At 45.7% G+C, this 12,210-nt stretch overlaps 1 protein-coding gene across 3 annotated transcripts in view; it reads right to left on the bottom strand.

Moving 5' to 3' along the window:
- The window catches only part of COL6A3 (collagen type VI alpha 3 chain), an 85,801-nt gene that overhangs the window by 54,741 nt on the left and 18,850 nt on the right, over positions 1–12,210 (bottom strand). For all 3 annotated transcript variants that reach the window (XM_067740122.1, XM_067740124.1, XM_067740123.1), the window contains exons 3-5: positions 6,712–7,314; positions 2,514–3,098; positions 236–835 (exon numbers count right to left, since the gene is read on the bottom strand). In XM_067740122.1, the coding sequence (XP_067596223.1) occupies positions 236–835; positions 2,514–3,098; positions 6,712–7,314 (1,788 nt within the window). The remainder of the gene's footprint in view (positions 1–235; positions 836–2,513; positions 3,099–6,711; positions 7,315–12,210) is intronic.

Genomic DNA, 12,210 nt, shown 5'->3' with positions numbered 1-12,210 from the left:
ACAGAACGTAAACTGGATTTTCTAGACTTTCTTTCATGGGCAAACATCCTTTAGACAGAGCATCTAAGCTTGCTGGTAGAGTGTCTCAAGCCCCCCCTTCAAAATCCTTCAACTAAAGAGAGCCCATCATCTTTCTATAGCTTATTGCCACGCTCTGGAGTTCAGATCGGGCCATCTGCCTGCCAACGTGGTGTCAGGGGGGAAGAGGGAGCCCGGAACAGTCGGAGAGCGTTACCTGGCTGGGCGAGTGGTACTTCCTCCACACCTCCACTAACATAAGTGGTTAGGGGCTGAATCAGCTGCTGAGGCAAAGCAGGCAGGGAGCTGAAATCATCCATGAGATACACCAGGCTCGGGTTAAAAGCTATCTGCTCAAGCTCTGCCTTATTGGCCTGGCTAGTGCCCACACAAAATGTCAGGATGCCTGCGCGTGCTAGGGCGTTGGCAGCTTGCAAATAAGAGTCCTCAGACTGCCCGGCTGTGAACAAGAGCAGGAGTTGCGGCACACGGTCCTGGATCCTGCTGCCGCCAGCTTCGGTGAAGTGGTTGTCATGGACATAGCTTAGGGCTGCGCCCGTGTTCAGGCCCAAACCCCCCTTGAGCTGCAGCTGCCTCAGGTGAGCTAGCAATTCTGACTTGGTCTGGTAGGTGTTTAGAGAGAACTCCGTCACCGGAGTGTCACTAAATTGCACTAAACCGACACGAATATTGTCGCTTCCAACATCAAGGCTGTTAACTACATTCATGGCAAAGTCCCGCACGTAAGGGAAATTGGTCTTTCCAACGTTGAACGATCCATCCAAAAGAAAGATGATATCCCTTTTGTTTACGTGAACTGCAGTGGAGCACAGAAAACAAAGTGAGACATACACAACCGCAGAGGGCTTCCTCATGTGTGCCCACAGCCCAGGCACACATGCCAACATGTAGAACACAGAGAACATCAGTGAGGCCAAGCACGTCCATCTCGTAAAATGTGGCATAAAGCTGCTTATTTCCCTCCAGTGGGGGCTGGTGTTTGTGAGGAGAATTGATAGCCGACATTACAAAACAAGTGGGCTCACAGAGAGATACGGTGCCAAAAGCTAGAATGTTTACAACCAACAAAAGTGATCAGAACCCTTGAAACAGAACACTCCTTCCCTGGAAATGAATTCTGCAAGGGTGTTGCTCCTTCTGCACCACTCGCCTTATGACCACGGTCAGAGCCAGGTTTACCTGGGCGAGACTGGGTCCCCCTGGGTTTCCCTCTACACAGTTACAGATAAATTTCCACTTACAGATCGATTAGAAGGGTGAGCCCAAGTTAACCTGAGAACATGAGTTCCCTAAGGCTAAAAAAAATCAGCAAAATTAGGCTGTTCTCATCTTGAAATATTCCTAGGGAGGCCCACTTGTCACTCTCTACCAACTCTCCCATAGAAGAGTCACGGCATTGGCGGGCAATAATCCAACCAGTGCCCACGGGATTCCTCCTGAGTGAGATCAGAGGGTCACGGAAACACCTTAAAATGCAAAGAGACTCCTTGCTATGCTTGGCTGACGTTGTGCTCATGAAGAATCGAAAGTACAATTCTCAGATCGGAGTGTTTTCCCCAACACATGCTACCAGATGCTTTCCCATCTCTTCCCTGACGTTTCACTAAAATGGAAGCCTAACAACTACTTATATCCTACGTTCTGTCAAATTGAACCTTGGCTCTGAAAGTGTGGATTAGAAGTCTTAAGGAAATAAAAGAGAGAGAGAGAGTGGATTTTAGAAGACCAGAGAGCTTGAGGAGAAAGCATGCATCCATGCACCGTGGGACATGCACCGAACATCCTTCCAGGGGTAAAGCTTGTGAGGCAGAAAAGCTTGTTTCTGTGATATCCATCTTCTTTAAGGACGGTGAATTGCACTGATTCAATTCGTAAGCTCATTGACTGTTATCCTGTCTTTAAAAATAACTGTTCAGTGATAACCGTAATAAATGAGGGGTTTGGAGGACCACTGGGTTTTTATCTGCACACGCATCCCCTCACTATGCTTCCCCATTGAAGGAAATCCCTTAAAGAGAGAGGACAGAGGATGAATGCTCAGGTTTGGACCGTTTAGAAGTAAACTGTCTACTTGGGAAAGGAAGAGCCAGGCTTCATCTTGGTGGAGGTGGGAGGGGGCTGGACAGGAGTCACCAGTAGAGACAGAACACTAAGACCTCAAGAGGGATCAGAACAGAAAGGTGATCTCTCGGCCAGAAGCTTCAAAGACAGGCAGTCTCTGGTCCTATAGCCTAAGTCACACGATTCTTATTTTATGACATTTTAAGACATACAGTTGTATCACATGGTGTTTTAAGTCATATATTTCTCAAGTCAGGGTAAAAGGAAACCCGAAATAAATCTTGGTTGCTATGGTTTCCATCATTTAAAAGGTGTTGCTCAGCTGAACACAAATAAAACTTGGGTTTGCTTTTTCCCCAGAGACTCTGCCTGGAGACAGCCCTCTCACGTGTCTGACACCCTCCCCACCGCACCTTCAGTGGTTCCAGTGAGGGTCCTGAGAGGCGCCAGCAAGCCAGGCAGCACACCCTGCAACGGGGCGGCTCGGAACTCGGCAGGAATGAACACCAGGGAGGAATCGAAAGCGATCTCTTCCAGCTCAGCCCGGTCGGCCACCTTGCTCCCGACGGCAAAGGCCATGATGCCGCTTCTCTTCAGCTCCTGGGCAGGCTGGCTGACTTCATCTAAGGACTTACCACCTGTAATCAGCACCAAAAGCTTAGGGACCCCCTCGGCGGCCCGATAGCCGGCCGCCTCCGTGAACAGGTTGTTCCGAACAAAGTCCAGAGCAGAGCCTGTGTACGAGGCCGAGCCATCCATGGACTTCATCTTCCTCACGGCGGTTATGACCTCCCTCTTGGTGGGGTAGGTATTGAAATAAAACTCCGGCCTCACTGTGTCTGCATACTGAGCCACTGCCACCTGGATATAATCCTGTCCGATCTCCAGCCTCTGGATGACCTTGGCAACGAAGTCGCGGATTGCATTGAAGCTGACCAGTCCCAGTGCAGAAGAGCCATCCACCAGGAAAACTATGTCCCTCTTGTTGATTTCAATGACTGTAGGTAGCAACGTGACAAGGTGAGTAGAATAGCCTTACGCATCACATTCAGTATGACTCTCTACACAGCTAACACCACCCAAGGGGAGTTCCCTTTGCCCTGGCCAATGTCAAGTCCACGGGAGCCCCTGAGGAATTTGTCCTAACACACACATTAGTTATAGCTGCGCTAGTTATAGCTTCCCTACGGCTGGCAAGTGGGGCTCCCCAAACCCCCACCCTCTCTTAGTACTTTTTACAAAACAGTTGCACAAAAATCAACGTCGATTTATTCAACACTTATTTACCCTATTGTCACTAAAAATGTCAGCAAGCTCTTTTCTACCATAAATCTATAGCTTGGGTTTTCGAGGTGAGAACGAAGCCATAGCTCAAATAATTAAAGAAGCAGTCAGCGTCTGCTCGGAGAGCCCTGTGCTTCACAATCCTGATTTCATGAACACCTACTGCCAAGTGCAAAACTTGAACAAGCATAAGCACCTCTATTCCTTTTGGTACCCTTGTCCCTGCCTTGATTTTTTCAGGCAAGGGAAAAAAAAAAACACCAATTATTTGGCATCCTAAACTTATAAAAAGGATATCAATGTCAAAACTAGGAAGTGGCCCAGAAGTATTTGCATTTAAGAGAGAGGCGTTGTGCAGGTCCCACGTTACATGTTAAGGTTATGACAACCCAAAGACAACTCACAAAGCAAAAACACCTTAACAAGATCACTGCCTCCAAGTGACTATGAACTTGTGTCCACCTGCTGTATCGACACCCAGGCAGCACACCTGAGTCTCGGGAACCGAGGCTCGTATCGGACCACAGCACCCCATCCAGAAAACGGAGAAGGCTTCCAAGACTCATAAGATCATAAATGGTTCAAGCAGAGGCAGGAGTGTTTGCAATTTATTAAATGATCATTTGCATATGAGGAGGCCTCATTACCCCCTGCAGTCAGATGGATGGCACGTAACACTTCAGTTCACTTGACGTTTGATTATATTGACAGCACTGGTCCAAACTCTCCTCTTTAGGAGAAAACATGTTAAGGTACCGTAGATACAAAGCATTCAGGGACAGGCACGTGGGGACCACTGCTTTGGCATTGAGTCGTGGTGTAAACGGTGAACTCCAAGTCCTCCAATTCTCCATCGAAGCCTGCAGACACGTGGATTCTCCCTACCCGGGGGGTGCTGAGAGACCCTGAGAGCCACACCCCCTGCTTCCTCCCTCTCCCTCTCTCCATATACACCTAAAAGCCATATACACAGTTGTGCAGCTAACCACGTGTGCTTTCTAGACACATACAAGGAGAGCGAGCTCACCTGGAAACACCCACTCTCACAACGTGCCTTCCATACCGTGGGTGTAGGAGTTGAAACGATAAATGCAGAGCTTCCTGAATTCACTAAGGTGCATGCAACACATGGATAGATGGAGAGGAAGGCAGATCCCTTTCACCCCCAGGTCTCTGGGCTGACTCACCCCCACCTCGTCTCCTCCCTCCCCCTCCAGTAAGAGTTCTCCTCTTCCTGCTGCGAGATGCCAACAGAGCCGTCTCCCCTCTTTCACACGGTTCTGCTGGGGCTGGGTGTGAACGCCCTTACCACGGTGACCCTGAAGGTCCTGTAACCAGTCGGCTGCAGCCCTCACCCCCCTATTGACCCAAGGATGCCAAGCCCCCTGCAAGCCCAGGACCGGTGGCAGTCCTCGCTCTCCCACGCTCCTGTTCCCAAGCAAAATCTCCTCCGGCAAACGTCCAGCCCCCATCGCCCTTCCTCGCTGCTGTCTTCCTCTGCACCTTCCTCTTAGGGTGACTCAAGGCTACTCCTAGGTGATTCTTCTCAGTGACTTGGGGACCCTGACCTCCAATAAAGCAGGTCCTCTGTCCCCCCCAGCTTCACTGAAAAAGATAGAAGCCACTGGAGGACTTCACCCAAGCTGGTGATGTGCGCGCCCTAACCCAGAGGCTTCTCCAGGCTTCCAGGCATCAGTGAGCTCCAGCCCCGCCTCCCCCTGACAGTCCTGGGTGCGGCCGGGTTCCCTCGTGCTGCACGACTGACCGCCACACCTGGCACCTTGTTCCTTCTGCTTCTGTCCTGCAGCTCCTCACAGCAGCCTTCCCTGGCCACTTGACCTACAGCTCTCTTTCCCCCTTCTTTCCCTGACAGCCCCCTTTAGTGTCCTCATCTGTCACGCTCTGGGAGTAGTTTTCTGGTCGTTGGTTTACGTTTTCGTGATCTATCTCCCCATTATACTGCAACGAGCCAGTGGCCACATCAGTCTGGGTCCCCAGTGCTTGGCCTGGTGTCCAGCACATACCTGAGAGCTAAGAATATCTGTTGAACATTTACAGATGAAGCACAAAGATTAAAGATGGTTTTGTAAGTGAGGAGTGAAAGTCAGCTAGGGAAAGCTGAAATAAGGGCCTGGACTGCCATAGATAAAAATGAACTTGAAACTTCTCCTGGAACAGAAATATCCTTTCATCCTCTGTCATCAATTCAAAAAAACTGGAGCCCAGAAAGTCTGTGTGGGCTGCCCAGGATCACACAGCTTGTTAACATAAGACCTGGGACCAAAGGCCCACTCTTCGGACAGCAGCCATGGCGCTCTCTGAGTGTCTACAAAACCTATGGAAGTCATTCTTTTGTTTCCAAAACCATGCAAGCCCAGAGAAACTTTAATATTGATAGATTGTATTCCAATCAGAGGGAAGTCTGGAAATATCAGGAGAATTTTCTGGATGTAATTTTGCATCAATTCTTAATTTACCCCCCCAGCAATATGCCTAAAACCATTAATAATAAAATCCCTGACGGACGGGTGAGATCATCAGTGATGTAACCTGGTCCACCTGGATCTGCCAGATTTTTACCTGCTACAGCATCAAGCACCACTGGGTTCTTACTGAAATTTTTAAATACACTTCCCACCTCCCACGTCCGTGAAATGTGTTTTCTTATGTGACTTGCTCAGCTTTATATGTTATTTTAAAATGACTCCAGTCGGGCTCTTTTGCCAAAGGCCTCCCATCTGAGTGTATAATCTCTCCGTCAACAGAGCTACTCTACAACTCAGTAAACACAGGAAAAACGGTTTTCATAAACATCCCCCCAAGCGAGTGCTTTGTTATTTCTTACCTCCAGAAATGCCACTCCTGCTACGCATCACAAAACTGACTTTGGGGAGACAGTTCTCACATGTCAGCACACTCTCACGGGCTGACTTTTAGAGCTCAATGCCATTATCCTGGAGTAACTGTCTCAGAACCATAATGACCCCCAGAGATCCATTTTTAAGATGACTGCATTATAAGTAGATCATACGACAATGTTTAATAACCAACGTAACAGGTTTGTCGAATTAGCCCTAAAAGCACACTTTCTTGACAACTCATGCTCTAAAAAGAACTTTCCACTCAATCACAGATCTCTGTGTTTTTTGGAACACTGCAACCGTCACAGACACCACATCCAAGAACTAGCTCATCGTGGAAGGACTCGGCTGTGGGTACTTACAGGTTCTCCCGAGGCGAATCATTCTGCAAGGTGCCCACCTGACTGCTACAAAAACACACACAGACAGCCCACTACCACACAGATGGTGAGAAAAGCATACGTACCTTGGGTGACAATGGTTGGCGGTTGCAAGACAATGTGCCTTTGGGCCACGCCAACAATGTACGGCAGTAATTGCTCCTGGACGAGCCCAAAGCTACGGAATTCCGGGACAGTAAACACCAAGTTGTCATTGGTAGCTATGTGCTGAAGCTCTGCCTTGGAGGCGGCCTGGGCTCCGAGGCCAAACGAGAAAATGCTAGCCTGCTTCAGTGCTATGACCGCGTCTCGGATTTCATCACTAGAAGGCCCAGCACTTATGAGGACCAGCACCTGGGGAACCCCTTCCTCCACTCGGCTGCCCCCTGCCCGGGTGAAGTGATTCTCCAGCACAAAATCAAGGGCCAGGCCGACATTGGCCAACTCCCCACCGATGAACCCCAGGGCTTTCACTGCGTCCAGAACCTGAGCCTTGGTGGAATAGCTGTTTAAGGAGAACAGCGTTCTGGGCTCATCGCTATATTGGACCACCCCCACTTGGATCTGCTGAGTTCCAACTGAGAGTCTCTCAAGGAGATTTACAAGGAAGTCGCGAATGACTGCGAAATTGACACTTCCGGTGTTGTTTGATCCATCAATTAGGAAAATAATGTCAGCAGAGTCTTGTGCTTTAAAAGAGAGAAATGCAAAAAATGTGAAAGCATTAGAACAAGTGACCACATGCATCGTTCAGTGTTCTGACATGTTTCTTGGGAAACCAATAAGAAACACGAAATATGGACAAACAAAACACACGTTGATTAAGGAATGTGAAATTCTCTTTTAGTTCTGCATTCTGAATGGATAAGAGGCAACTTCTTAACATCATTTCTTAACAGAAATGATGGTGTTTAGTAGGGCATTTGATATCAAATTTTCTTCTGTGTCATCTTTGTAGTCAAATTTCAACACATATTCAATTTCTGGGTATATTCTGAAAATTTCTACTAAATTTGGAGGGAACTGTAGCTGCATGGAATTATGCATTACCGTACCTACAGGAGAAAGTAAAGGAGTATATTAACAAAGGTCCAAAGATGATTTCTAATTTGAGGACGTTTCTCTTATAATCCTCAGGTCATTATAAGAATTTTCTTTGTCCAAATCCACAGCACAAGACAGAATCCCAGATTTAGGGTTTGGTGATTCATCGTCCCAGTATGTTAAACACTTGATTCCTTGAGCAACTGTTGTTCCTTCTTTTTTATTTAAAAACCAAAGTGGCTGTGTATCTACCACTTTGGGAATACGAAAAGGAGAACTCAAACAACATTTACGGTTTTGATTCAAAAATGCTCTGATACATTTTGGTTTGATTTTTGTTTCTCAAATGACGTTTGGTTGCGTGAAACTCAAATGCAAGTCTGGGATTCAGCTAAGTGTTCTCTTCATTTATTTTTGCCATTGCCTCTATATTCAATCACATAATGCAGAACAATGTTAAGCAGAGTGATATGAAACCAGTCATGACATAATTATCCAACCTTATTTTTATGACATCGTAGACCGAGTGCCTGGCAAGCCCATGGGCATCTAGTAAACCCTGAATCAGAATTAGCTCCGGAGTTATACAAATGGACATAAAAAGGCTGACCAAGATCTCTTTGCTCCCCACAATGGCAAACATGACACTTCCATTCTGTTACTGAGAATGGGGGTTTCACAGAAGCACTGAGCAAGGAATAGCAATCAATAAACTATGAACCTGGGTGGAATATTTCAAAGGCTCATCTGCTAGAATGTTTAAATCTGGCTGAGTTAAACGATATGAAAAGTAAAATTATTCTAGCAAATATATTTTAATAACCTAAGTAGATGTTAGGAATAGGAAGAGATTTTATGTGAGCATATATGGTATTTATATTCTGGATTTTAGGAAGTTATGTTTGGAGTATAATTGTCATATTATATATACAATCATTCATTCTGATATTTTTAATGACAGTGAACATTTTATACATAAAATTAATTTTTCCTGGTACCAACAAAATTGCTTTTATTTCCACAATGGAAACAGGAAACAAATCTTGTCTCATGGAATTAAGGAATTTTGCTATAGTGAAATGATGTTCTTACCCAAGCTCTCCCCTTGGGGAATCTTAGCCAAGGATGGCTGCAGTTGGGATTACTGGAATCAGAACTGCTCTCTTTCTCCCCTTACATACATGAAACCCCTAACAGCAATTTTGTAGAGGCATTCCTTTCATAGGGAAAGATACTAATGTGAAAATATCTTGTAAGGTTTTATAAGATATTAACTTAGCGTTTGCTAAGAATTGCAAAGCATTTGCTACTCTTTAACCAAACCGTAAGGTTCCTGAAGGATCTTATGGGATGGTGCGGTGTCAGCAGTGTGAATTATGTTGCAAGCCATAGAAATGGCCCACATGGTGCCGGGAGCTCCAGGTTCAGCAAATCATACCACAAAATTCCTCAACACTTCCCAGGCCTAAACCAATGACCCTGAGGGACAAAGGAAGATTTGCCCCTTACTCAGCAAACCGAGACCTTTAAAGGAAGGACTAACTCTGAACCTAAGATCAATAAAAGAAGAACGATCCCTAAATCACAGATGACTCATTCCTTATTAATTTATTACTTACTTTTTGATTGCAGTTCACAATAGAATAAATAAAATAAACAAACACTGAGGGAAAACCCTTGATTACTGCTCTTCTAAAAAGCTGAACCACAGCAGGTCATAGAAAAATGTTGGATAATTTGTCATCACTGAAAAAACCACGTTGTCCTCTTATGCACACAATGATGGGACACACAAGGGCATGCTGTTATCCAGGAGAGCCGAAGCCTCAGACAGACACAAGAGAGACCGGTTCCTGTGTACAGCAAGGCATACCAGGGATCGATATTAACTCTAAGAGGAATCAGGTCTTTCTAAAATTCAAAATGTGAAGTTGTCTGGTTTTCTGCTTTTATGGCTCATGTATCACACCATCTGTGGCATTTTCTATGGAAAAGTTTCGAAACAGCCATGGAAAAATCATAGGTTCCTTTAACATCGTTGGAAACACTACTTTCCTGAGCACACTGGTGTGGGCACAATGCTTTCCTAAGCTCATGGGATGCTTCCTTTTTCCAAGCAAAATTTAAAAGATCACATTTGTATTTCCTATGCAAACACAAAACTGCAGATAGGTTTTGCGAGTTTTCTAAATCTTTATATTTTGCAAAGAAAAGAAAGTTCATCCTCACGGATACATAGGTCACCTTTAGCTCTTGCTTTAGAAAAGCTTTTGTATTTTATATCCATTGATAAAAGGGATTTAAAAAAACACAACTTTCAGTGATTACTTGAGTACAGTTCATTTAGAACAGCGCCATCATATATATATTCATGGGGAAAAGTTACCTACCTAGTGGGCAGGAAACGGAAAGAAGTGGCCCTAACTTATTAGCAGTCTCCATAATGCCTTCCTGACTACCTTTCCCAAAAACTATAAGCAGAGAATTTTTATTATTATTATTATTATTTTGCTATGGAACATGCAGTGGGACATGATACTGGCAGAATTGCAGAGTGAAGTTAATTAGAAAAGACAACATGAATGGATTAATATCCCACCCCGGTGCTGCTAGCGGCTTGGACACTAGAAGACAGAGATGCTTTCTTGGCATAAAAACAAAGGTTTTGTCATTTGTGTGGAAACAGACTATGTTGACAGGCTCATTTAGCATTCATATGGTAATCTAATCGTTTATCCATTTATATAACGGTTAAACATAATGGCAAACTCATCCACCCTTTTTCCTAAATTGGCCAAAACACCAATAAAGAGAAGATGTTCCATTTCTCACCTGATCCCTTTCATTGTTTTTGACATGGAAGAGTTATTATCCCTATATCCAGAAAAGCAATGATTAGTGAATTATTGATGCTGAGCACATTGTAGCCAATGGAAAAGGTCATTAGAGCTGCCATCTTGTAACCTCCTTGTAACCTGCAGTGCTTGGTTTGGGGTGCTCTCAGGGTCCACCTTCTTTTCCTGTAATCTGGCAGGATCGACACTAGTGTCATAATGCAGAGGTGAGACACATCATTTGAAGTAGGGAATGCTATTCAGGTTTAATGCAAATGATCCAGACTGTGCATCACCCCTCTCTTAGAAGTAGACCCACTGGTAGGGTCATGAGCCCTCCCACCCCTATCAAAGCTGAAATCACGGATAACCATTGGGGAAACCATTTTAATCTCCTGAAACGCCTCGGGGTTGGTTAGTTCTGTAACCCTTCTCTTAACCACGATCTGCCTGCCCGGCTCCTACCTAATGACATCTACCCATCTTGCTCCCCACTCCCTGTTTTCAGAATCTCTCTTATGAAAAACTGATGTCTAGTACTATTTGCCTAAAAACACCATTATTCTGATCATAATCCAGAAAGTCTTTCTCTGGACTCCTCCTCAACTGCCTCTAGGTCTCTTCTGCCTCATCCTGGCCCCTGCTCCTCTGGCTTTCCAGAAGTCTCCCAGCCCCTTCCAGCTCTCATCTGCTTCCCTGCCCAGCCAGGTCCCCAAGGCGGGCTATTTCAGGAATTTACTAGCTACCGTCTTAGCAATGATAAATTTCCTTCCCAAGAAGATCTTCTTGCCCCTCTATCATCCTCTCTTTGCAAGCTCCAACCTTCAAAAATAACTTCGATTCCTCCAAGCTCCCAAGCACCACTGCTTCTCTCCCTCTGCCATCTTCTCTTATTGGATGATTGATGCCTACTCAACCTGAACACTCTCAACGTCTCCCCTTTCCACCTCAGTATCTTAGAAATATGATATCCTTCTCCTCCTTTCCCTTCATCTTGTGGGACACACATCTCTCCTTCTGGAGCTCATCTCTCGCTTGAGCTCTCCCACCCTAGCTTTCTGCCCATTCTCCTAGAATTCTCTCCTACCCACAGTCAGTTGGCGACATGGACTCATTTGGGGACACAGGGAGTTCCCTCTGTCCTACTCGTCGCTGATGAGGAAGCCTAGCCCTGGTCAGAATTGCTGTGGTGCAATACATTTGAAATTTACCTGTGGAATTCCTTCCCTATCAGTCTTTAGGCACTTAGCACTGGCAAGAGAGCTAATAGGTGTGACTGGTTAATTGACTTGCCGGACAATTAGCTCCATGCACATCACCATGCATGAACACATCCATGTAACGTCGCTGCATCATCGGTACTTCCAGAGTGGCACTGATGAGGACCATTGGAATCTCAGAAGCATCTCTATGGGCACAGCCATGGTGACAGCGTGGAGGAGAAGTGGGAAAACCCACTCCAGAGCCAACATGTAAGGGCCTCCAGCTCTAAAACTCAATTTCTTCAAAATAGATTTGGACTGGATCATCTCTAAGGCCTCTCACAATTCTAATTCCATCAAATCTCTGAAATAAATCCCATTGAGTCAAAGAGAGGAGCTCTGCGTGTTGCTTCACTGGACCCAAAGTGGACCCCCCCCCCTTCCCCCTCCACTCAAACTCTTTCAGACACGGAGCTTTCTTTAAAGGAAACAGGCTCTCTATCCC

The sequence above is a fragment of the Pseudorca crassidens genome, chromosome 6, assembly GCF_039906515.1.
Source record: "Pseudorca crassidens isolate mPseCra1 chromosome 6, mPseCra1.hap1, whole genome shotgun sequence".
NCBI lineage: Eukaryota > Metazoa > Chordata > Mammalia > Artiodactyla > Delphinidae > Pseudorca > Pseudorca crassidens.
This window is presented reverse-complemented; position numbering and strand designations above follow the sequence as displayed.